Here is a 27541-nt window from a genome sequence, read left to right as displayed (position 1 = left end):
ATGCAGTAACGGTGCTGTCATTTTCATCTTAGTGCTTGGGTCTTTGAACATGCAAGTGAATGGCAGAACACTGACTTCTGATTTAAACATTTTGATTGTAAAATGATGGTAGCTAGTCACAAGAGAAGACCATGGTGTGATTAGTGACCTTTTTCTGAAAATGCTCTCTTGTTTCAAAGAATTCAGAGTGAATCTGCATATCTGTGCGTAAGTCTGTATGTTCACAATATTCACATGGGCGTACACATTTTACCAATCTTTTTACACATGTTTTTCTTCTATCAGTTTTTTGACTGCATCTGACATACTGAACATGCATACATATATACTCAGATGCAGATTTTTGGATTTGGTGTTATGGATCTGAATGTAATGCATGTACACACAGCTGTGTTAATGTCTCCATAGAAAACAATGCAATTGTGCACAGAAAAATAAATAAAAAGACTTTTAAATGCAATTTTTACTGCCATGTGAATGAAGCCTTAAATGTTCTGAAGTACTGTCACCAAGACAGTGAAGCAACATGCATTTTTAGAAAGAGGTCACCAATGACAGACAACATATTTCTCTTTTGACAGATGTATTAGGATACATACATCTAACCATAAAGTATGCGATCAAAGGGTACAGGTTTGTTATAGCTGATAACATTAAATTCTATATTTCAGGTAGAGAACTTGGTCTAGGTAATAATACATTTTAATGTAAGTGAGGGCTGGAATGGATTTATACTACCCAATCCACAGACCGCGGCATATTCACAATTAATTGTTTACTACTGGTAATTTAATTTTGAAGTTATTACTGTACTCCTTGTATTGATTTTTATTTCAATAATTTTTATTGAAAGATTTTCAATACCAGAACAAGGTAATAGTGTTTGATTCAGTAGAGAGTATATTCATACAATATAGTATTAATAAGCATTTACCCCACCATTTGGCTGGGGTTAAATTTGGGTTTTAAGGCATTAGCATCAGAGGTAGACTTGGGTATATACTGAGCCTTGGTGAGGTGTATGAAATTGCAAAGGGGTATTGAGCAAGGGGGATAAGGAGGAGGGTAGGGGGGGGGGTCTAAATGTAATGGGGTGGAAAGGGAGTACCAGTCTAGAATGGGTGAGTAATTCAATTGTTTGTAATATATCAGAATTGTACTGAGCAGTTAGGGGTTTCTAACCAGCTAGTCCATTGGGATTTAAATTTGTGTTAGGTGGAGTTGTTAAAAGCCGATCTTTTTTCCATTTCACATTGGAAATTAAGATCTGTGATTAGTGTCTTGAGGGAAGGAGCAGTGGTGGTGTTCCATAATTGGGTTATATTGATTTTTGCTGTGAAAAGTGTATGGACAATGGTAGTACAAGAGTTATAGAGGAATTGTTCAATCCCAATGTGTAAAAGCACAAGTGAAGGATTTGGGGTTATCACTGTTTTGGATATTTCAGAGATTAATTGGAAGACACAGTGTTGAGCCTATGTCTCCGCATTGTCGGCAGCAAGAGGAGGAGTGTTTTGGGTAATAAAGGGCTAGTTTGACAGGGGTTAGGTACCATTGGTGGAGGATTTTTAAATATGATTCCCAGTGCGAGCTGCAACGGCGGGATTTGTAAGTAGTGTTAAATGTTTTGTTTCATGTCTGTGCTGTAATTGTTTATGAAAGGATTTTTTCCCAATTGGATAGGGAGGTAGATTTTAGAGCGAATTGCAGGTTCGTTATGTACTTGTAGAAAGTGGAGATGCCTTTACCTAGATATTGTGGTTTGGTAAAGAAAAGATAGGCGGTATTTGGGATCTTGGTATGAGGTATATTTTTTGTTTGCATACAGTGGGCGATTCTTAAGTGGGTGAAATATTCAGTGGTAGGGAGATTGAATTTGGTTTAGAGATTCTGAAATGAGTGTAGGGTGTGGTCTTTATAGAGGTCTGTTATATTATGTATGTTTTGTTTTTCCCATTGAGATAGGTCCAGAGAGGGTGTAATGGAATGTAGTATGTCAATTGGGGTAAGGATGTGTTTGGGATCTGTGTATTCCATGGTCAGAAGTTCGCAGCAGGCTTGAAGAGCGGCTTGGATACATGGGTGTTTTAGTTGGTAGTTTTTTTGTGGCATTGATGGAATTAGAAGTAAATTTGGGGGTTTAAGTGGAAGAAACGGCAAGGTTTCCATTGTAGACCAGATTTTTTTCTCTGGTTGGGTTCCACCAAAAATATATTTGGTCAAGAAGAGTAGCATTATAGTAGGATTTTAGATGTGGGAGACCTGCGCCTCCTTTGGAAGATGGTCGTATTAAGAGATTGGTGGTGCATCTAGGTTTTTCAGGAGTTCCATAAGAATCTGGCGAAAATCGATTGTAATTTGGTGAAAAAGGTGTTAGGGACTGGTATGGGAAGTGTGCGAAAAATGTATAGAATTTTTGGTAGGATGTACATTTTCAATGTCGCAACTCGGCCTAGTTTGGAGAGTTCTGAGGTGCGAAGGGTGGCAATTTCTTGGGGCATAGTTTTGAGTAGTGTTTTGTGATTTGAGGTGAATAGTTGGTCTGTTTGCGGTGAGTTTGATTCCTAAATAGGGGATGTTGTTTTTTTCCCAGGAGAAGGGGAATTGTTTGGCAAGTAATATCTGGGTTTGGTGTGGTGTATGGAGATTTAGGATTGAAGATTTGGGTTCATTAAGTTTATAATAAGAGACCGTTGAGTATTGTTGAAGGTGAGTGCGTATCGTTTTGAGGGATCTGGTTGGGTTGGTAACCATCAATATGATGTCGTCTGCAAATACACTAATTTTGTGTTCAGTGTTAACGTGTTTGATGCCAGTGAACGTCGGGTCGTCTCAAAGTTTAGAAGCTAAGGGTTCAATGAGCAATGCAAATATGATGGGAGATAGTGGGCAGCCTTGTCTAGTACCATTGGTGATATTGAAAGGGTCTGATAGTATTTCATCTGTTAGTACTCTGGCTGAGGGGAGGGATTATAGTGATAAGATGGCTGTTAACATCCATCCTGTAATACCAAATTTCTGTAGGGTCAATCGCATAAATAGCCAATGTATTCGGTCAAATGCTTTTTCTGCATCTAAGGATAAGAGTAATGAGGGTTGCTTGGTGTGTTCTAAGTGGTGAAGAAGAGATATAAGTCTTCTGGTAGCATTGGGTGCTTGGCGGCCTGGTATGAATCCTACTTGGTCTGGGTGTATCAAGGTAGGAAGATAGGGGAGTAGTCTGCGAGCTATAATTTTTGCATAGAGTTTTATGTCTGTATTGAGTAGGGAAATTAGTCTATAATTCTGGACAAGTTGTGGCTCTTTGCCAGGTTTTGGTATTGTCCTTATTATCGACTTTAGCATGTCTTTGGGGAATATACCAGTGGTGGCGGCATGATTAAAGATTTTGGTCAAGTATGGTGATAGGTTAGGGGCAAATTAGTTGTAAAATTTGTTCATGTATCCATTGTTTCCTGGAGATTTGTTAAGAGGGAGTCTTTTGATGGTTATTTCTATTTCTTTGGGAGTTATTGGAGTAGATATAGCATCAAGTTGAGATGGGGAGAGTTGGGGGAGTTTAGTTGTGTGGAGGAATTGTTGTATGGATGTTAGTGTTGGTTGGATAGTGTCAGGGTCGTTTTTAAGGTTGTATAGCTGTTGGTAATAGCTCGCAAAGGCATTGGCTATTTCTTGTGGGTTTGTGGTTAAGATATGTGTGGTTAGGTGTTGAACTGAGGATATTTTGGATTTTAGGCATCATTGCTTAATCATTTTGGTTAATAGGGAGTTGGCTTTGTTGCTTAGGGAGTAAAATTAAATTTTCGTTTTTTGGAGGGTTAAGGTCGTATTTATAGAGCAGGAGGGTTCTGAGTTTGTTTCTGTCTGTGGTGAGGGAAGCAGAAGTTCAGGGATTTGGGGATTTTTTGTTTAATTCTTTTTTTGTTTTAATTGACATGAGGAGTTTGTCAATTTGTTGGTTTCTTTGTTTGGTAATACAGGAATTTAGTTGTATAAGAATACCTCTCATGTATGCCTTGTAAGTGGACCATAATATAGGTATAGAGATATCAGGTGATTCATTCATTTCAAAGAGCATATTATGTGTATCAAATATATGTTTCTTGTGCTCAGGATTTTTCAGTAGAATCAAGTTCAATCTCCATATTCAAGGGATCGTAGAATGTTGATTGTGGTCTAGAGTAATGGAAATTGGAGCGTGGTCTGACCATGCTTTAGTGCCGATCTTGGAGGAGGTGACATGCTGTAAAGTCCACTTGTCTGTGATGAAAAAGTCAATTCTGGAGTAGGAGAGGAGGGATGGGGAATAGTAGGTGTAATCTTTTTCCGTACTGTGTTGGCATCGCCATATATCGTAGAGATCGTTGTTGTGTAGAAAGTGGTTAAAGGTATGCTTGGAGGAGCGTTTACTGGAAGAAGAGTCCAGGAGTGGATTGCCTACGATGTTGAAGTCTCCGCCGATGAGTAGCCTGCCTTGTCTCTGGGAAGAGATGGTTGAGTTGATTTTGTTGTAAAATTGGAGTTGGTTGGTATTTGGACCGTAGATTTTCCCAGGGTATATAAGATTCCGTTGATTTTGCATATCAGAATATGGTAGCGGCCTTGAGGGTCTGCTACTTCTGAGATGTATTGGAATTGGAGGGAGTCTCTTATGACTATGATGATGCCGTTCTTTTTCTTGGAGCTGGTTGCCATATATATAGAGGAAAAGTGGTGTATATTGAATTTGGGGATTTTGGTGGAGGCAAAGTGGAATTCTTGGAGTAATAGGACGTCAGCTTGTAGGGAGCGAGCTTCTTTCTGTAGTAGGGATCTCTTGTAAGGAGAGTTAAGGCCACAGACATTCAAAGATGATATGTTAATCATGTTGCTGAGTGTAAACGGGTTGTATTGAGTAGTAGAGATGGTTCATAAGTTGTGGAGAAAGGTAGGTTTCCCTTTGTCATAGGTGGAAAGCTTCCATAGTGAAGGAGTAGTGATCTTGATTTGGTCACTGGTTTGAGGAGGGTGTTTCATCTTGTGATGCAGGTTTTTGAGAGAAGAGGAGTTGACTTGAGCGACTGGGGGTGTGAGGAGGGTAGAGGGGTAAAAACACTTGTGGAAAATACAAGTAACATGTGTAGCACATTTTGCTACTGTATAACGGGGGGAAATTGAACATGCATGACTCATGAAAGCTGTCATGCTGAAGAAAAACTTGGGGTTTAGAAATGTTCGGTGATGAGTGATGTTAGGGACTGTTGGTTCAAGACCATTCTGCATCCATTTGTTGTGGTGGGATTGGTGGGAGAATTGGATTGGTGGGAGTCCACTGGTATGTTGTTCCATGTTTTCAGGATTTCGATGCCTTCTTCTAGGGTTTTGATCATATAGGGCCTTGATGTTTAACAATGAGCTTCTTGGGGAAACCCCGTTGGTAGCCTGTTCCATGGTTCTGCAACGCTTTTGTTATGGTGATAAGTTTCTTGCGGTGGAGGAGTGTGGCTTTGGATAGGTCTGCGAATAGTTTGATATTCGCTTGAGATGCTGGAATTGAGGTTGGGTTTTAGCAGCTATCATTATTTTTTCTTTCACGTGGTAGAAGTGTATGTGCGCTAGGATGTCTCTAGGTATTGCGGCCGGTAGGAAAGACGGTTTTGGTATTCTGTGTGTACGGTCTATGGCAAGCTCCACATCTGTTAGAGAAGGGATGAGGTGCTTCATGTATTGTTGGATGTAAAGAACAATGGCGTCCATAGTGATAGATTCCAGTATTCCGCGGAATTTAATATTGTTCCGCCTGGAGCGGTCTTCTATGTCTGCCAATTTAAGGTTAATTTGTTCTATGTCGGCATTGTGGTCTGCGTGTGCGTCTATTAGGTCATTGTGTGTTGTGAACATTTCCCCCATTTTATTTTCAATGTGGCGGATACAGTGGTCTTGTTTTTGTAACGTGGTTGAGATTTGAGATAAAGTTGTTGTCAGATCGTCATGTAGTGTTTGTCACAGGGAAAGAAGAATACTTTTCATCGAGATTTCAGTGATAGGTTGGTCAGAAGCAGGAAAGTTCCCAATCAAAGATGGAGTAGAAGTAGTAGTAAATGCAGGAGGATAGGAAGGTTGCAGATCAGGAGTAGATTCTATGTCCAGCCTGGGCCTGGACTTAGCAGGACTGCTAGTGGAGGGAGACAGGGGCGGAGAGGACTCACCCGGGTCTCCTTGGTATAGTGGTGCCTTTAACCTGGGGTCTGTGGTCTGATCTGTGTTTCCCTATGCCTGTGTGAGGAGATCATTCTGTGAGCAGCCGGTGCCATCTTGGCTGCAGGGGCTGAGGTCTGGGAAGAAGCTTGTTAGCTTCCCTGGCTGCCCCGGCAATCTGCAGCATAAAGGCATGATCCGGGGGGGTTCTGTATTGCTCTGTGTCCACATATGTGATTGGGGAGAGGTGAGTATTGTCGCTGGGTCCTGTGTGTGCTGGGTTATGGCTGGCGGTAAGACGGAGCTCTTGTCGGTGAGCTGCCATCTCGGAACTGGCCGCGCATGTGCCCCCTTGTATTGATTTTTAAGCAAGCACAAAAAATGCAGTATCTATACAAACAACTGTAAATAATTTAGAAAGTCTGGTCTAGCAATGTTTCATAGTGCTGAGCAAAACATATTCACCATTATTCATTAAAGGACCACTATAGTGAAAATATTGCATTCTGTATGGGGTTACTACTTGTATGTTCAGTATTTCACATCCCTTCATTTATCATTTTCTCCATTTTTACACTCATACTAACTTGTCCAGAAACTGACAGTTTCAGGGGTTGGGACCAACCATATACGCTTGACAAGGGTACTTACAAATGTTGTTGTTTTTTTACTGTATATGATTTAAGACAATTTCCAAAGGGTAAAACCCAACTGTTGCTGTAAGTTCTAATTGTTGCCTTCACTGGTTCATCACCCCTGCAAGCTCCCTCCCAGCTGATTTCCTGTTCCCCTGAAGCCATTTATATTTGTTGCTCTGCCCATATCACATACATCACAATGAAAGACCAGCACTCCAAGATTGTAAGTGAGGGTGCTGAGGAACTCTCGCTTACAATCTGCAGACATATGATGCCTGTAGCTGGAGTTTGGAGGTAGAGCAGAGCTGCTGTTTGATGGGATCAAGAAACACCAAGTGACCTTGCCTAGCAAGTCAGATCATTACACCGCTGGAGTATCATAGCAGCTGGATGGTCGTGCATGAAAGCATAAGAATCTCTCTGTTATTGTTGTGCTGTTTGCTGCTTATATCAGGGAGCATAGGATGTGGTGAGTGTGACATTAGCACTGAGCACATGGGGTGGAGGATCCTAAACTATGGCGGTAGTCTTTTCCTGGACATTAGAGGACTAAATTCTATATAACATCCTACACCTTTTCTCTGGGACTTTCTTTATTTAATTTAGCATCACAGCTACTATGGTCCTATCAGTTCTGTAATGTGATTCATGTACACACATGGATTTGAAGCTGTTTTAATATAGCAGGTACTGCACATTGATGTTGAAATCACAAAATTGGTCCTCCTTTGATTTGCCCTGTTTTAATCTGCCTTGCTTGGCATACATTTGTCATATCATTGTTGCTTTTTTTCTTGTGCTCTGATCAACCAGGCCTGATTGCAAAATAAAAGATAGGATAAAGAAGAACACAAAAATAAAGGACAGGGAGGGAATTGTTGCTGTGTGTGTCTCTATCTATATAAAAAAGATGTATCTGTAGCAATTGTGCATACAGAGATGGACGCAGTCATCCATCTTGCTAAGGATCCTCCATCTTGTATCATTTCTACTCCCAAATCAGCTTCCCTCCAATATCCCCCCTCCCTCAGGAATGTGGTCTGTATGATGCCAGAGATCACAGGTACAGTGGGAGAGCTCCAGGTTTATAAATGCCAAACAGCTAGTGCCCGGGTGTCTGTCTCAATCTGAGATATCATAAAACCAAAAACCAGTCCTTCACTGAGCTTCAAAGACATTCCAGCTAGCTGTAAAACAGACTCACATTTAAAAATCCCCTTTTCCATATAATTTTATATCTGGAGATATGGAAGACTTACAAAGAAACTAGGCATATATTCAGATCGGTCACTTTAATACAAGATGGCTGATATATTACACCCCCTAGATGAAATCTACAGGAGAGCAGATTATAATATCTCCTTAACCGTCCCAAGCAGGTATGTCATATTTAAAATCTAGACGTTCAGCAGATGCTTCTGCATATTAATCCACTAGTGGCAAGGCTGCTACATTCACCGAGGGTAAGTTATGGATCATGATATAAACTGGGAGGGATTTTGGTTCTAGCTTGGATCTCCGCCTGCAACACCCTCCCCAAATGAGGCGATTGGTTCTCTGCTGTAAGGAGACACCCCACTGAGTTCCTAGAAAAGGCTGTAATGCTTGGAGCAGAAAGTTAAGTTGAGTAGGTCAAGTTGAAGTTGAAGAATTCTCCCTTTTAACATCGGAACCAACTTTGGGAGATAAGGCATCCTTTTGCTCTGAAACTTGAAAGCTGCTTAACCCAGGACTTTTGGCAAGTACTTTACCTCTCTAAATTCCTTTCTGTTATCTCTTTGCTGTGTTATTGCTCTCTGTATTTATATATATATATTGGCTACATCTTTTTCTGTAAATATTGTTATTGCACCCTTTTGACCTTTGTAGTAATAAATCCTAATATCTGAAAAGTGTTGAACTGTTTCTAAAGCTATTTAATGCAAACTAAGAATCCCTGTCTCTGGAGAGCGCTACTGTATGTTTTGAACATCTGCATACATCTGCCTGCGGTGACATTGTGTATACAAACGATTATTCAAACATCATAGTGTTATTGCTGATATTGCTGAGTTTCCTCTTTCTCTGTACAAAAAGGAGGTGGTGGCAGTGTGAAGGGTTAATTGCATAATTAACCTGACCCAGTAACAATTGCTCCCAGACTGCAGGTACACAGATTGTGGTCCATTAGCTGGAAAATCTTTGTGCAAGGTGCAGCTGGGCATGGCATTGTTACTCACGTGACAGCGCGGTTTTAGATTGGCTAGTCCTTCGGTCACCAGTTTGGTGAGAAGGGCTGGGGTCTGGCACCGCGATCGTCACAGTATCTGTTTATCTCCAAGAACTTTTTTCAGAGAGGTAGCAATCCTTTAATGGCAGGTAGGTTACTTAAAGTGTATCTCTGATCAAAATGTAAACTCATATTTTCATTTACACTCTGAATTTCAATTATTCTAGTATATTCCTATTAAAGCGGTAGTAAACTGCATGAAAAAAAATGAAAAAAACCCTGCAAGTTACAGGCATAGTGTGCTAGTATGCATTTCATACTAGTACATTATGAAGTGTTTACCTTGAAACAAAGCCCTCCAGCAGAGCACTGTCACAGCTCCCTGGAGATTCCATCTTCACCAGGTCTTCCTTCCAGGTTTCCGAGCTCTGGCCAGCTGACTGGCCAAGCCGCGATGATATCACTCCCGTGCATGCACACAGGAATCCCGGGACATGGCACAGTGATCTGAAAGAACAGCATGGGTATGCCATTCCTTCAGAACACATACACTGAATATCAAAAAGAGCTAATATCTCCTAAACGGTTCATGTTTAGGAGATATTGATTTTACCTACAGGGACACTTTATTATAAGCATACTTGTAGGTAAAGTTATTAAAGAAGAGTTTACTACCACTTTAATCTAAATGATCTTAAAGTTTGTAAACGTACAGTATGTTGTGAAGAATCCCACAATTTACTTCCTTGAGTTTTGTGACACATACTAACTCTGCCCTGTAAGTAGTCACTGTTGTGTCACACAGTTTGCAGACCCGGCCTTCTGAACTACAGAGGTGCTGAGAGGAGGAGTTTCAGGAGACACATTCAGTGCAGGAATCACTGCTTGAAAGCAGTAAGGTACCATGGGATTATGTAGTCCTTAGAAGTTGAAAGTAAACAACAGAGGAGAAGCTTCAGTCAGAAAAAGTGGCTCTCAACATCTGTGGTACTTGCAATATCAAATGAGAACTCAAAGCTGCAAATGAAGTGATTCTTTCATGGTCCTGGAAAGGGCATTACAGAATTAACACATTCAATCAAAGGGTCCGAGGGGTGTATGTCTCTCTTAAGAGGTCTAATGTACCTTATTATCCCTTTGAACCTTTTGCTATAGTTGTATTGTATGTCTAACAGATTGGTAACTTCTTACACATTAGTGTGACCACTTTTTAGGAGAGTAACTCCATCACAGCAGGAATTATGGATTCTCTATAAAGTTTGCCTATGGTAGTAATAAACACAACAGGTTTGGGATGTGTATTGCTTAGTTGTTATGCCAAATTTACAATGGCTTTTTATGGAAGCACCCTCATTAAGAGTTATTTACAGAACCTACTATTGGAGGTTTATGGCCTGTTACCTTTCTTCTTAGCTGGCCTGTGCTCTGCCAATGTGCTTTAAGCTGGACTGTGGTTTATTGAATGTTTCACCCTCTTGAACTGTCCACCACAGACATGAAATTAATATCTGGCCATTTTTGTTATGGACTTACAAATTTTGGAGCTATGAATGTGTCATTGTGTTCAGTACTAGTTCCCCATTACCACCACTCTGCAGTTCATCAGACCTCACTATTTCATGATGACAAACATTGTGAAAACTAGATTTAGGTATACATACACTTTAAAGTCCCATTTCCGGCTGCTGTAAAATTTACCCATTTAGTGAGGTACCCTTCCTGTACTGCATGGGTTCAATGTTTGTCTAAGGGTGAAATAAATAAGTACAACTATTTACCTAATTTTCTGCTCCTTCAGAATTCCTTCCTTCCATGCAACTGATCACCCAAAGCTGCTTCATGCTGTTGCCTAGCTGGTAGCAGCTTTCTGACGTCTTCACGTACAATGCAAGACCAAGAGTCCTACGTTGTATGTGAGGATGGAGATAGCTCAACCACAACCAATAAGTGTCAGATGGCTATCAGGAAAGCAAGGAATAATGTATTTGTGCCTTTTCCTTCCCCCTAGCTAACAAGCATTTAGCTCATGCAGTATGGGGGAGACCCCACTGCATGGGTAAAGATAATAGTAGTGCACATTGGGGCTTTAGGTTTCTCCCCACAATTTGTACTGCTGAACTTGGACTCCAGTCAAACAAAATTATCCTATAACAATGCTCTGATCATTTTCACTGCAGCAACCATAAAATTAGCACCATGAATAAGCCAGGACTATCCATGATCTCATAGTAAACAACCAAAATAAATATTTTGCAACAAACACTAAGCCGTGGTTCACACTGAATGTGGCTTTGAAATTGTGTTACTTCACTTAAAGTAGGGCGATTTAATGTGCGACTTACCTGACATCTGTGCTATTTCATGCACCGATGTCTATGCAAGTCACACATGAAATCACCAAAAATAGTGCAGGGACCTTTTTTCAAAGTTGCACCATTTTGAATGGTTCCACAAACAGGGTGCAACTTGTCATACGATTTTTAACTGTCAAATCGAATTGGTGTGGACGGAAGCTAATAGAAGAAACTAAGCGGCCAAAATAAAAAATATCAATTTCACAATACCTGTTCACACTGGTCCCTATTTAAAGTATTCAATATCTACAACAACCTAACAGTAAACCCTAAATAGACCATAAATATTTTCTTTTTCTCACTTGATTCTGCAGTTTTAGTTTATATGATCATATCGAATTTGCTCTTTCCTCTCTTTCCTTTTGTTTAATATTCTAAAGCTGACACCCTACCATGCCAAAATTTAGTAATAGGTATTAATGTTATTTCTGATGTTTTGTACTTCAGTTTTTGATAGTAGTATGTGTAATCACTACATTTTGATTATGTGCTGAAATTGATAGGACATTACTATCACAGAAGGTGATAATTTTCAAACTTTTTCAACTATTTTAAAATCAATAAACTAATACATCTTTCAGTGTTGACTTTAGTTTATAAATAGTTATAGGAATAGGTTATAAATAGTTTATAAATAAATATAGCATTAGTATGCAGAAGACAATAAAATAGCAGGTAAAGTTTGCTACTGCTTACCGTTGTCTGTAAAAACCGGATGACTCCATGCACCCCAGTATTTGCTTTTGGCACAATAGATTTTCTTTGCCCTAATTTGCATACTGTAACTTTTGTCTTTTTCCAGATAAGAAAATACATATTCTTGGCTTTTAATATCAAAAATATCCTGAAATTTGAAAATAAATATTATAATTATGTAACGTTGTATGAAGATTCATGGGTTGTTCTGCTATTAATACTATTTGTTTATATTTCTTTAAAGTGGTTCTAAAGGCTCAAGGTTTTTTACCTTCATGCATTCTATGTATGAAGGTAAAAAACCTTCTGTGTGAAGCGCCCCCCCCCTGCCCCCCTCCCCCAATTGTTACCTCAGCCACTTCTGATCCAGCGATGTACACAATAGCCTCAGTTGTATGGGGACTCCCCCTCCTCATTGGCTGAGTTGGCTGTGATTGACGGCAGCAGGAGTCATTGGGCTCCCACTGCTGTCAATCACAGCGGGGGCCAATCCTCTGCTCTATGTGTCTTATAGACACATAGAACAGCAGCTATGTGCACAATAGCCTCGGCTGTATGGGGACTCTCCTTCCTCATTGGCTGAGAGGGATGTGATTGACAGCAGCAGGAGCCAATGGACTCCCTCTGATGTCAATCACAGCCAGTAAGCCAATGAGGAGAGAGCAGAGGACGAGTCGCAGCTCTATGTGTCTTATGAGTCTTATGAATGCATACATCAGCGAACATGCAGCAGTGCCCCCAGGACAAGCAGCTTTCTCTGGGGGCACTGAATGAGGGGGAGGAGCAGATTGCCGGTGGGGGAACCGAAAAGAAGAGGATCGGGGCAGCTGTATGCAAAACTGCTGCACAGAGCAGGTAAGTATGACATGTTTGTCATTTAATTAAAAAAAAATGAAGATCTAGTATCACTTTAAGTAAATATAATGGGATAACTGTAGATGGCAAAACTGATAGTAATGGACAGTAAGCAGAAAGGTATTGCATGCTTCAGGAAATATAGTGACTTAAATTTACACCAACATTTCAACCAGAGGTAGACTGACAACTCATGGGGCCCCTGGGCAATAGGAGATCATGGCGCCTCCTGTGTCCCTGCCCACATTCAATCCACACCAACACAAAGCCCCCCTTACATATTTCTGGAAGTTCCCGGTTTCTTTCCGTAGAAACTGATGGGCACTTCCAGTTTTAAGGATGGCCGCAGCTCAGCAGATATCTTTATGATGCAACCAGGGGTGTTTTATAAAAGCAGCAGGCCTGTGCCCAAGATCATAAGCTGGGCTCTAAGGCTAGAGAAAGAGGTATGGAAAATATTGGGTGTGGTTTCTGGGGGCTGTAGGTAGCACCTGCTGGTTACATAGTAAAGTAAAGATGCCCGAGGATTGAACAGTTGCCTTGTGCGACTGTTAGGTTTCAACTCAGCTCCTTCCTGAAAGGGTTGTCAACCCCCCTACAACTTTTTTTTTTACACTGAGCAAACATGGAAAATCTGCTGCCGGAATGCATTTTTTACAAAGAACCTGAAATATGACAGAACTATTAGAAACTGAGAAGGAAAGAAGGGGTGGAAGGATCGAGGCAGAAGGGGGGAGGGGGGAGAGAGAAGGGGGAGCAGAGATAGAAATAGGATTGAGAGAGAGATGGGGAAATGGAAAAGTAGAAGAAATGCTTCTACTTTTACATCTCCCCATCTCTCTTTTGCTGGGGGGGGGGGGGGGCAGAAGGGGAATGTGAGAGAGGGAGGGGGAGGGGGGAGACAAGGAAGGAGAGATTGGAGATAGGAAGGTGAGATAGAGAGAAAGGGGGAGGAAATAGGGAGATAGTGGGGAGAGAGATGGGGGGTGAGGGAGAGAGAGAGGGGGTGAGAGAGGGGAGGGGAGGGGTGAGAGAGAAGAAGAGAGAGAGCGGGGTGAGAGAGTTTATCTGCTATTCACAATTATGTCCCATCCCCCTATTATATGAAGTACAGGGCTTACCACACCCACACAAACAAGTGCTCCCCCATTTTAATGAGTGCACACCACTTAGGACATATGTAGAGTCCCCCATTGTGGTACAATGCCCCCCCAGAACACACACAGGGCCCCCACTACATAAAGTAATTACAGAGTCCCCCCCCCCACACGCACACATAAACACCCACACACGCAGGTCTCCTCTGTGGGGGACATGGTCAACTTCTGTGCGGGACATGGTCAACTGATCCAAAGAGACAAAAGGACATTGCGCAGTATTGTGACCTGGACATCATGGGAGTCTGTAGTCACTTTTGCAGCAGTTGTTCTTTTTCTGGGTCACAATCCTGCAAAATGCCCTTTTTTCTCTTTTGGTCAGTCAACCACGCTTATGCGTATCAGTTAATGTTTTCTCAGTAACTGTATATTGCCATCATAATCTTTGATACTGTACCTCGTGACATGGTAAATAAATTGGCAACTTCAGTCACAGAGGCACCAGCTAAGCAGGCACCAACAATTTGCCCTCTGAAGCTCTGTAAACCTTGACATGACTCCGTATTACTAGCAGCGCACACAGTGAATAATGAAAGTGAGGCTTTCCCTGTTAGCTAGGTGTCTCATCACACAGCAGAAGCAAAAGAATGTTACATCACTTCCACTTTCAACATGAAAAATGTTGTCACTTTCACATCTGCAAATCATATAGTGTTTCCATTTTTTTTCTAACCCCGGTATATAGTGTGAGAGTCTAACTGAGGCCGTACAAATTAAATTGTTTGTGTAGATAGGCCCTTGCTTTACAAAATTGTTGGGAAAGAGATTGCACAATCAGATTGTACATGCGTGGTTAGATTAAAGTATAAAATAAACCCCCCTGCATAACAATCTAAACAAGTCCCAGATCCAGTTATTATGTGATGCATAAGACTCATAACATGAAAAAAAGAATTTCCTTATATAATCCTAAAAACTCTACATGAGAGCAGATTCCTCACATTGGTTGATTTATTTTCCACCCTGATCTCTCTCTGCTTTAGCAATTACAGATGATTCTCCTTTGAGATTTTAATACAGTTCTTAATTTCTACTTAGACCGCTTGGGGGATCAGTCAAATATGAATTTTCACTCTACCAAGGCTTTTCCCCATTGTGTCTGGGCTGGAGGGATTTCTGATCATGCCACCTTCACCTTTGAACTGACAAGTGGCAATATTCCAATTTCGGCTTTGGAGACTCAATTCTTCAGGGTTGATTAATGTGATTGCTATTAATTCATGATTAAAAGATAATTCACAATACTGGCTGAATACATTTAAAGCTACAGTTCAAGGCTCCTTTGTGGCCATTGTTGGTGTTCTCCAGCTAGACAATGAGGCCTTTGTGGTGCAGATAGGGTCTACCATGGTCCAGGCTGAGGCCCATTATATTTTGAATCCTTCTAAGTTAGCTTATGGGGACTAGCTATCTAAGAAATGAAACTATGAACTATTCTTTCTGACTTGTACATGGTAGAAATTATAATATTCCACTCAGAAATTGTTTGAATTTGGTAATAAGGCAGGAAAATTCCTAGCTTATTTTACTGGATCTTAATATATTCTGTCAATATATACTATACAAAGCCTTAGTTATTAGATTTAATAACTATATGGGAAAGCTGGTAGGATCCGAGCAAGCTGGATTCATCCTAACAGATCCCTCATCTAAATATTGTTAAAGACTGTTTACTAACCTACAATTTCAGACTTCACATGAGAAGGGATAGCATTTATTTCCCTTGATACACATAAGGCTTCTAACAGCGTTAAAGGGCCTTACCTTCTTAAAGTTCTACATATATTTGGCTTCAGCCCCAACTTTATTCAGTGGGTTGAAATACTATATACTGCCTCAAAAGTGAGAATTAGAATTAATACTTCTATCTATAATACATTCACAAGTTTTCATGGCACAAGACAGAGTTGTCCTCTCTTCCTTTATTATTAAGGGCCTTCAGGTGAATTAATTGCAATTGTGTTTCTTCATATGCTGATGACAACCTGATATATCTGGAGGACCCAACTGATGACACCCTGATATATCTAGATCCAAGCAATCTCCTTCACGTATTGACTCTACTAAGGAAGTTTAAGGAATTAGAAGGTTTTAATTTATCACTCCTATCCCTTGACTTCAAGGAAATGGAGATCCATGATAAGGAAGGATGCTACCTGTTTAGACAACTAGAGATAGCGATGGGTGTGAGAGTCCTCACATAAAAAAAAAATCAAAATGGATAGAAAGGAAAGACCCTTAAACTGGAAAACATTGAAGGATAATAACACTTAATCATGACGGAGAAGGTAGCATGAGCAATACCACCCGCACAAAAGGATAGGTATGGTTGATCGTATATTGTAACCCGGATTGGGTATATGAACACTAGGGCTGGAGGGGGAGAGGAGCTATTTCTATACTTCTATTTATGTAGGAGGATAGAGAAGATCATTTCCTAAACTTTCCAGAGTTGAAGGTGCTGCAGCACTCAGATGTCCGGCAGAGGTTTGTTCAGAACCCTGACCTGTGCAAGGATCCTCCTTCCTAGGAACTGTCTGTTCTGCAAAAGAACAAGATTCATTTGCCAGGCAAGAGGTTTCCTTCCAGTTTGGGTGGAGAAGTAACCATCCCCCACTAGAGACCAGTGAAAAGCCTCTGCGATGCCCTGATCCAAAGAGTTTATTTTGGTTTCTTTCCCAGGTTCCAGAGTCTCTAACATAGAGGACAAGCTGAAAAGGACTGACAGATCACATGAAAAGGGTAGGCCATGATAAAAAGGAAATAAAAAGCAAACAAAGTGCATCACTACCCTATATGATACTCAATGTCATACATGAATGAATGGTGGACACCTCTTACATTAACATACATAAATATACCATCCAAGTACTCAAACAAAACTATGTAAAGGGCAAAATATATCATTGAATATAACTGCAATTATGAACAGTGGTGGAAACCCCTTAAAATTAAAACTTCACAAAATTCTTCAAAATGTGCAAACTATAACAAAATCCAAATAACATAAACAAGTATTATAAAAAAGGGATATAAAAAACAGTTTAACTGTAATTCTGAATGATGGTGGAAGCCCTTCAAATAAAAAAATCCACAAAAATTAGCAAAATATAACAAAGTCCAAATGATATGTTGAGATCTTGATGAATATAGTTTTTAATAATATGCAAGCCCATGTCTGTTTTATATGCGTTAATTGCAACACCACGTGAGCTCATCCACATCATAAGCTCCCCTCTATATTTGACCTATATGTGAATAGGTCTCAAAGTGCCTTCACCCACCGTGGATCTTATCCACTGGTTTGGCTCTCCTGAAATTCACCAACACTTTTCCACGGTTACACCTCCTGAATTAGCAATCTTCTACATCGAGCATTAGGCTCAAACGAGATTATAAAAGGCTATCATTGCACTTTTTCCATATTAAAAAGCTCAATATTTATTTAATGAACAAGGAATTCCTTCTCCTTGAGGAAATCATGTGACCAGTGATGAAACACATTAGGGCAAATTCCAACCTGTCTTTGTTCTGAACAAAAAGGTTGTTTGTTGTGTGTAGAGCAAATCTGAATAGGAGTAATATTTTCATTATTAACCAGCTGATGCAGTTGCAGTGTTCTAATAAGGAATGCTGCAGGGTCTGTATAACTTTAGAAGTAATCAACACTTTGGGAGTATCTCACCAAAATTTAAATTTTTGTTGCCAGAAATGCCCAAAATCTGATATGTATCATAATGCAGACTTCTTGGAAAATCAGTGGCTAAGGCCCAAAGCAGCTGGTGCTGATGAGGGTTTTCAGGCTATCAGAGGTGAACAAGTCACTGTAGGTAGGCAGTGGAGTGAGCCCAGAGGTTGGATGTTTCATGTAGTGCTTCAGAAGCAAAAACAGCAGCGGGCTGGTTCTTCCTATAGGCTGAACAGCAATAGAAAGAGTGCTTGCATGCAACGTTCCACCTTATTGATTACATAAGTCAGAATCAGTACCCCAGGTTTTCTGGCACTTTAAATTGCTTTTTTTGGCCAGCTTGGACCAAGAAAATTATTTGCATGCTAAAATGGACTGGCTGCTGCAAAGTCTACATTATATACCATACAGGGGCGGACTGACAACTCATGGGGCCCCCGGGCAATAGGGGATCATGGGGCCCCTGTGTCCTTGCCCAAACTCAAAAAAGCCTATGAAAAAGGTACCAGGGGCATCTCATGGGGTCCCCTACTGACCCCGGGCCCTTGGGCAGTGCCCGAGTTTCCAAATGGTCAGTTCGCCCCTGATACCATAGTATATTTTGCTATGTACAGTAAAAGTGTCTTCCAGCAGTGTTAAAAAACACTTATCCTCTGTGTAAGGACAGCCCGTTTTAGCTCACCTTCACTATTCAGGAGAACCCTTGTATTTCTTTTTCTTCAGTGAATACAAGGCTTCCTCTGACTGAGGTGGAGAGACAGGCAGATGGCATCATGATCTCCATCTCAACCAGAGGAATTCTTGCTTTTATTAAAACAAAATACAAGGCTTCTGCTGACTGATGGATATGCACTGCAACTGACTATCTGTATATTCAGCAGCAGAGGTGAAGTGTCACAGCGCTACGTAGTAAAAATTACTACAGTTAATAACAGACTAAGCAGCAGCCAGTCTGTTCAGGACAAAAAAATATTATATAATGTGTAGGGAAACCAGGAGTTCTTGTTTAACCCATACTACAGTGAAACTAGCAGTGACAGAATATATTAAAAAAAGTGGAACTGTAGCAGCTGAGCTAACTCCCAATGCTTCAGCCTGACAAACCTTACTCCCAAAATTAATCTTTAGAGACATAGTCAGACCAGAACCTGTGCCATGGCTATGGACTAGAAAAGCACTCTACAGTTAAATTATACAGTACTACAATGCAAAGCCCAGTGCCCAAAGGTCACATTCCAGGCTAGCCCTCTAAATCCTCCAGTTCAGTGAGGTCTGGGTATGGCCTCCAAAGCTGTTGCTGAGGATACTCAACTCTGAATAGCTGCTGTGAATAGACTAGCTCAAGCAGCAAACTGGAGTCTTAACTGAAGTCATCAAGAAAAAAAATATGTGCGGTGTACAGAGTATCATATTTGAAGGCAAGAGAGAAGAAAATATATAAATAAGAGTAATAGGGTTAGCAACATTAAAGTTGGACATTAATCAGCAAAGCTGCAGAAAAGGTTTCCATCCTTCTAGGACATTATCAAAAACATCTAGACATACAGTAAAGGGTAGAGGTGAAATTATACTGGGACTGTGTCATGTTTCACATGACTGTCATATGCCTTTAAGTGTTCTTTGTATTTTGTCCCTGCTCCTCTCTTTCCTTTGGTTTAGTTCATGCTGTATAGATAGCCCACCCTTTTCCCAGTAATGCATTTCATCTTCAAGCCTCATGTCTTATGGAAGCAGATCACATTATGATCTTTTGACTTATCTGATGTTCATTGTTGTAAGATTCTCTCAGTTTATGGAATAAACTTCACAAAATCTACAAGGTGTCGTCTGGATTGAGTCACTGCCTGTGTTATTCAACTAAGATTGGAGTTATCGCTATCTCATCACAACTGTAAGTTACAGAGATCACACTTTCACTGCTTAGATTGGAGACACAGAACAGACTCTCTTCCTAATTTTTTGCACCAGTGTCTCATCCTCCTGTAGGCAGCAGCATAACCCAATACTTCAATAATTCAAGAACTTCTGTGTCCTTCAAAGGTTGACAAGGAAAATATATTTACAGCATAAAGAACAATAACAAAGTGTAAGTTCAACAGTTAAAAATTTTTCTTTATAATACCTACCTTGAATAGTTTTGTCTGAGTCTCTGTAACTCTAATATGATACTGGAAACACTCTGATGATACAGGGTTTATACTTGGTGGAGAAAGCCATTCAAGTTTCGTGTTCTCATTAACTGAGGTTACAGAAATATTGATTGGCGCATTTAACAATTCTGCAATTAAAACAGCATAAATGAATGTAACACTTCAATTATCTCATTCCAAGCTTTGTAAACAATTCTGTGCAGACACCGGCCTTTATTATAACTGCAGTTTTTGTGCATAGAGCACTGTTCATTCATGTAACATTACATTAATTCTCAGGAATGTATATTGTATTAAATTGTTTATTTATGCTATTTCAAATACGTTGATAAAAGCCATTATCACTTACATGATGGACTGCTGCACATAACCTTGATTAGTTGTAACTGTTAGCTTGAGACTGAAAGTGAAAAGGGGGATGCCTGTTTCAAGGCCCCCTTCCCTCATTAGATTGTGTCAGTAGCAGGAGTTTCTTGGCTCCCATTACCTGCATATTTACCTGTTAGGGAAGACGTGTGGAAAAGGTCAAGTGACTTTTCTTGTAGGTTGAGGCAAGGTCAGGTGACATCTTAGAAAGTTCTAAAGGGGTTTTGTGTACCTAAATAAGGCTAAGGTGAGTTCTCAGATGTACTAAGTGTTAGAAGTACACCACCTGTGAGTTCTGGAGCTATAATACCATTCTCACAGGGGTGTTAATCCAGCAGCATGAAGACACTTCTGCAGCAGATCCTGCAGAAAGCCAGCGAAGAAGGAGAAGAAGATTGGCTGAAGAGGTGTCTGGGCCTCTTCAACAGTGGCTGTAGCCTCTGCTACAGCCACAACCATCACTGCTGCTCCCTCTGTCACCTCTGGTCTGCTGTTATTATGGAGAAAGCCAGCTTAGAAAAGGATGATTACAGGGAGGAAGTGGAAGAAGACCCTTTACCTCAGAAAGCAGTCCAGCAGAGTGCTGCCAAAAGTGGAGGATCCGCAGCCAGTGGGTTGGTGAAGAGGAGGTGCTGCCAACACCAAAGATACTCTCCCTCTCCTCCCCGTACAGGAGCCAGAAGGAGCACTGGGATGACCAAAGTTGGGAACAAAGGCAGAGCAAGGAAGAGCAGCTGTCCATCAACCTCAATGAATTAAGCTATGTCGCAAGGGCAACAGGAGAGTTCAGAAAGAAGCAGAGGGGCCATCAGCCTGGCATCTGGGTTCCCTAAGAGAAGCAGATCACCCAGGCAAAGAAGCAGCAGAGCCAGATCCCCAGCAATTCCATCTAGACAGGAAAAGGTCTGCAGCATAACAGTCGTCTGTACCCAGACTACTCAGCAGAGCCCATAGCAAGAACCTACCAATCGTGAATACTCACAATTAAATGTATTATGTAACATGACTGATTCATTGTCTAAGCTAGTTAATGACCTTAGTCTAATGCTGATGCTAGTGAGAGGTCTTAGGATACCAGAAACCACAGACTGCAGACTATTCCTGAGACTTCTCTAAAGGAGTCAATGCCATGTAAATTATTGCTATTGGATTTTTAGTCTGGAAGAGAAAATCAGGAGTGGCGATGTTATTGATTTACTCTCCTTGCCTCTGTTGGCTAAAGAATTTATTTTTAGAGGTGATTAAAAAAAAGATGGCAAAGTGGATGAGGATAGGCCTAGGCCTGTAGCCAGGAGTTTTAAATACTGGTTGCAGGCCTTCTGCATTTATTCTTGCATAATGTGTAAAAAAGGTTCCTGAAAAAAGTTTGGGTATTTTTCAATACATTGACATCATATTGGAAACATATTATTATTATAATTATACAGTATTTATATAGCGCCAAAAAGTTTGCTCAGCGCTGTACATTATAGTGGGAGACAGTACATGAGACAATACAGTAACAATACAATACATTAGGGGTTTGAGGGTCCTTGGAGCTTACAGTCTAGAAGGGAGGGGATAGTGGTACAGGAGGAAATGGCTGTGGGGGATGGAGTGGTAGGAGGAGTGGAGGAGATCGGCTTTTAGATGAGGGCGGGGTAGGTTTCCCTGAAGAGATGGGTTTTCAGGGTGCGCCTAAAGGTGAGGAGGGTAGGTGACAGTCGGATGGATTGGGGTACTGAGTTCCAGAGGATGAGGGAAGACCTGGAGAAGTCCTGGAGTCGGGCGTGGGAGGTGGAGACAAGGGAGCTAGAAAGTAGGAGGTCTTGTGAGGAGCGAAGAGTACGTGTTGGGTGGTATTTGGATATCAGGTCGGTAAGGTAGTTTGGGGCAGTATTATGAATAGCTTTGTACGTCAATGTTAGTAGAATGGCAGAGGGGGGTGGCGGATACGGAGCGGTTGGTAAGGTGGATGAGTCTAGCTGCTGAGTTCAGGATAGACTGAAGCAGGGATAGTCTGTGGTGAGGTAAGCCGGTGAGGAGGGAGTTGCAATAGTCGAGTCGTGAGATAATAAGGGAGTGAATGAGTTGTTTAGTAGTGTCTGGGGTTAGGAACGAACGTATTTTGGAGATGTTGCGGAGGTGGAGTCTGCATGAATTTGCCAGCGATTGGACATGGGGCTGGAAGGATAGATTGGAGTCTAGAGTGACACCTAGAACTTTGGCTTGCGGGGTGGGACTGATGGTGGCGTTATTGGTCGCGATGGATAAGTTGGGGGGGAGCGTGGGCTCGGGGGAAAACTAGGAGCTCGGTTTTGGAAAGGTTTAATTTGAGGAAGTGGAGGGACATCCAGTCTGATATGTAGTTCAGTAGGCAGGTGATACGGGCGGAAACTGAAGGGGTTAGGTGAGGGGTAGAGAGTTAGATTTGCATGTCATCGGCGTAGAGGCGGTAGTTGAAGCCGTGGGAGTGTATCAGTTGGCCAAGGGAGGAGCTGTAGATGGAGAAGAGAAGGGGCCAGAGGACAGAGCCTTGGGGGACCCCAACAGAGAGGATAGTTAGATAGTTTTTTAAGGAGGAGAGGGTGGTCAACTGTGTCGAAGGCCGCGGAGAGGTCGAGGAGTAGGGGGACTGAGTAGTGGCCATTAGCTTTGGCGGTTAGCAGGTCATTGGTGAGTTTGAGATGGGCAGTTTCGGTGGAGTGTAGGGGACGGAAGCCAGACTGTAGGGGATCAAGGAGGTTGTTGTCATTGAGGTGGGAGCTTAGGCGATTATAGACTAAGCGCTCGAGGAGTTTGGATGTAAATGGCAGCAGGGAGATGGGTCTAAGGTTGTTCAGGTCGGTGGGGTCCAGGGAGGGTTTTTTGAGTATGGGGGTGATGTGCGCGTGCTTTAGGGGGGAGGGGAATGCGCCAGTAGAGAGGGAGAGATTGAAGATGTGGGTGAGGGAGCGTAGGATGGAGGAGGAGGGTGACCGTAGGATTTGTGTGGGGACAGGGTCAAGGGGGCAGGTGGTGAGGCGGGCTTCGGTGAAGACCTTAGTGACCTCTTCAGTGGTAGCAAGGTCCTGTACAGCGATCTGTGTTCCACAGATCGCATCGCTGCAGGGATCACTTCAAAGGCAATAGATGCGGGGGGACTTTTAGAAACATCCCCCCACATCGGCAGCACTCCCTTTCAGCCGTTTATTGGCAAGCGCCGGACAAGAAGAGATTAAAGGATGGAGATCCTTGGCTTTACAGAAATTATGGAATACACTTGTCCGATATTGGCCTGAATATTTTTATTTGTGATCTGCAAATGTGTATTGAACTAGCCATGGTCCAGGGGAGTAATGCCAGTTGGGTCTTGTGACCCACCTGGCTTTTTGGGGACAGTTGATGTTTAAATTTCCTGCTATTTGTGTAAATGGCTCGGTTGTAGTGACTGGGACTGTTTTGGTTTTTGGTTAATTTATTTATTTACTATATGGTGATGTGATTTTAAAGTTTTGAAAAAAAAATGACCAATTTTATTTCATACTTTTCATTTGGTGTTTTTATTATTCCTGCGTGCTGATTATGATCCCATGCACAATTCTAAGTGTGCATCCCTTTGTATAGTCTATATAGTCTATTCACAACTGTGAAATTTCTTAGGAACATTGAGCATATTAGGAATAAAATAAAGGAATTACAGATAAAAATATAAATATCATGGGCAGAAAGGGATCAGTGATATAACTATGCAAAGAAACCCACTGAGGCAGCAAAAAGAATAGACAGGGAAGAGGAAAACAACTGTCCAGAGACTTAAGAGGTCAAGTGGATTGGAATGGAAGTCATGAACCAGTGCAGACCATCAGTGCAGAAATTCAGAGAGCATGACTGTCAGTGCAGATGAGATGGTACTGGAGTATAGATTTAGAATCCTTACAAAGAGTATACATAAAACAGCATGTGGATTAACTCTTTGATTTTAGAATTTGAAATGGCTTAGTCATCATTAGGATCCCTGATTATGGGAATAGGTTTGCCTGCAGGATAAATTTTAATCTGAAGTCCTTATCAATGATATCTGACAATATAGATAAGATCAGGCAGAGTACCAGATGTTAAGTAGAAACATAAAAAGGTTCCTCCAGAGGCCAGAACAGGAAGCAAACAGTTCAAGAACCAGGGGCATAGGGGTACACGAAGCAGGTTCAGATAAAGACAGGTATAGAAGATGAACACCAACACAGGATGGGTCATGAACAAGACAAGATCTAAAAGAATAGTCTTAACACAAATGGGCTGGAAGGTTAGGTTAGTACACATTACACTTAAATCAAACATTGATGGCTCTTGAGCCCTTGCCCTCACACAGGTATAACAAAACACTTGGAATATTTAAGAAACCAAAAAGAAACAAATAAAGTCTTAGATTGTAAGCTCCAAGGAGCAGGGCCCTCCTAACCCTCTTGTATTGAAGTGTACTGTTGCTGTATTGTCTCCCGTTATATTGTAAATCGCTGAGCAAACTGTTGGCACTATATAAATCCTGTATAATAATAATAAAAGTTGATTACTAGGGTTTATTCATACTTTACATTACCTTTCAAAGTGTAGATGCACAAGGTAGGGGTTAATAAAAGCTATGAATTTTATGAAGGGAAAGACACCTTTTCCTTTGATTTTGAGATGCGTAATATCTAAAAGCACTTTATTTGTAGGTGATTATATAAGGATAAAAAAAAGTGCGGCTCTGCCCCATACTGAAATTGCAATAGGAACAATGGGGGGAATTCAGTAATGCATTTGGGTCTATTTTCCAGCAGTGTAACCCCTGCACCTAATTCATGAAATCCTTACGGTAGTTTTACTAAGAGCTCCAACATGTGTAACAAATTCAGGTTGGTCTTATTTTATATCAGATTGATAATACGCTGCTATATCTGGGATAGATTCAAAACAGATTAGTGCTAGTTCATAAATAACCAAACTGGAAGTAATAAAGACCAACTCTAAGTTGGTATTACATACGTTGAGATGAGTTGGCGCAAAGTGGATGTCCACTGCCAAGTCCATAGCCCCACTGATGGGGGGGGGGCGGGGAGAAATTAGAAAGGGAAAGAAGGAGAAGACCACTGCTGTGCCCTATAGACAATACACGGGGGCATTAGAATGGTTGTCACTTCAAGGCTAGCCATCAAAGTACAGCACAAGCAAGTCTCTTATGTCACATGTAAGTAGAGAGGTAGAGAAGGGGCCACGGAGTGCAGATCTTTATACACTTTATTAAAACAATGCTGTGACTTACAATCACATTTCTGAAGATAACTACAGGTACATCTGAAATCTATACAGTTCTCCGGAATCGGTGTGCATGGGCTGCGGGTGCATGGGCTGCGGACGTCAAAATCCCAGGTCCAGAGCCAGCTGGAAGGTGGAACAGGACCGGAACACCACTTTGATATGCAGTGGAATGCACGTGGAACGCATCATTCAATGTGACCGCGTCACCGGAAGTGATACAACGTTTTGTAGCATGCTCGTCAACTATGGGGGCGCGCTCCTTCGTCAACCTCTGCTCTGTTTTAATAAAGTGTATAATGGTCTGCACTCAGTGGCACCTTCTCTACCTTTCTAGAGGTTGGCATTACAGTGTACTGTATATTGTTGTTAGCCGGTCAGTAGACATGTGCAAAAACCTCCATGCCCCCACCGTCACTGGCTTCTGTGATGCTGTAGGCTGAATAGCTTCATTGCTTGCTAGGTCATCAGCATTCTAACAACCAATGACAATGGGCTAAACACTATCAGTGAGTGGAGACTGATTATGATGCTGAAAGACTAGTTGCCCATTGGGTCCACTTTCTTTGTGACTGACAGAGAATAGCTGCAAGCAGATTTCATAGTGGCTACTGGTCTATAGAATCTGCCCATTGCCAACCACTGTCAACCACAAGGAAGTCAGACCTGATGAATACCCATCAGGCTTTGCCTATCCAGTAGAAGAACTCTTTTCCATTGGTAATCACAAGCGAGGCAGACCTAATGGAATTAGTCACTTAGAATCCCACAACCAGGCTCCAATCACCCAACAGTCAGTCCTTATAAATCCCAGGGGCTTGCCTTGTCACTAGGCAGGATATGAAGATTCAATAAACATTTACACATTCCATTTACTTACATTTACACATAAAAGCAGTAAATGTGCTTTATAACAAGCCCTCACTGACCTCTGATGGAGCAGGTAACTGTGGAGCAATGTATCCTAAAATTCATTGCTAAAGACCTTAACCCCTTCCTGCCCAGTGTCATTAGTACAGTGTCAGTGCTTTTTATTAGCACTGATCACTGTATTGGTGTCACTGAGGATGTCAGTGACAGTCAGTTTACCGAAGTGTCAGAATGCCCGCCGCAGTCCCTCTATAAGTCGCTGATCGCTGCCATTAATAGTATTAAAAAAAAAAAATTCCAGTATCTATACTATCATTTATAAACGCTATAACTCTCACGTAAACCAATTTATTTACACATAATGGGCTTTTTTCTTAGCAAAGACGTAGCAGAATACATTTTGGCCTAAACTTATGACGAAATTAAATTTTTGAATTTTTTTTTTTCTGGACATGTTTAATAGCAAAAAGAAAAAAAATATTGTTTTTTTTCTCAAAATTGTCAGTCTTTTTATAGGTTAGAGGCGTTTATTATACCACCAAAAGAAAGCTCTATTTATGGGAAAAAAGGACATAAATTTAATTTGGGTGCAGTGATGCATGAGTGGCAATTGTCAAGTAAAGTATAGCAAAAAATGGCCTGGCCTGGTCAGGAAGAGGGGTAAATCCTCTGGAGGGCAAGTGGTTATAGAATAGTTTACCGCAACATTTTGCATTCCTGATATGTGTCTGTTGTATTTTGCTGTCCATGCATTTGTGTTAAAAAGTATTCTGTTCTCTTTATATTGCTTCCTTTATGTGAAATACTTGGTGTTCCTGACAGCATCCTGCTTTTTTATTTCAAACTGATCACGCGTGGTAGCATATCCATCCCAGTGTCGTCAATTTTCAGGCTGTGCTGGGAGAATAGCCTGCCTGTCCTCTGATGGTCAGACTTGTTCTGACAGACCCCCTTGGAGTGCCATTCACAGGGAAGATCATGTACTGCTCATTCTTCACCCCCACTTCTCTACGTCCCTTATGTAGCTGAGAACAGAGATTATTTGATCACTTATAAAAAAAGAAAACAAAAAGGTATTTCTAACATTGTTTTGACATGTGAAGAATGAAAAATATTTGCTACATT

The 27541-nt window shown here is 41.2% G+C and overlaps 1 protein-coding gene across 1 annotated transcript in view; it reads right to left on the bottom strand.

The window, feature by feature from the left end:
• The window catches only part of LOC149464930 (interleukin-5 receptor subunit alpha-like), a 103257-nt gene that overhangs the window by 48724 nt on the left and 26992 nt on the right, over positions 1-27541 (bottom strand). The window contains exons 8-9 of the mRNA XM_089673888.1: positions 19901-20052; positions 12075-12222 (exon numbers count right to left, since the gene is read on the bottom strand). Of these exons, the coding sequence (XP_089530014.1) occupies positions 12075-12222; positions 19901-20052 (300 nt within the window). The remainder of the gene's footprint in view (positions 1-12074; positions 12223-19900; positions 20053-27541) is intronic.

This window comes from Staurois parvus, unplaced genomic scaffold, assembly GCF_062004578.1.
Source record: "Staurois parvus isolate SC_StPar_1 unplaced genomic scaffold, SC_StPar_1.0 ptg000145l, whole genome shotgun sequence".
Lineage (NCBI taxonomy): Eukaryota > Metazoa > Chordata > Amphibia > Anura > Ranidae > Staurois > Staurois parvus.
Note: the sequence above shows the minus strand (reverse complement) of the source record. Positions and strands in the feature narration are given on the sequence as shown.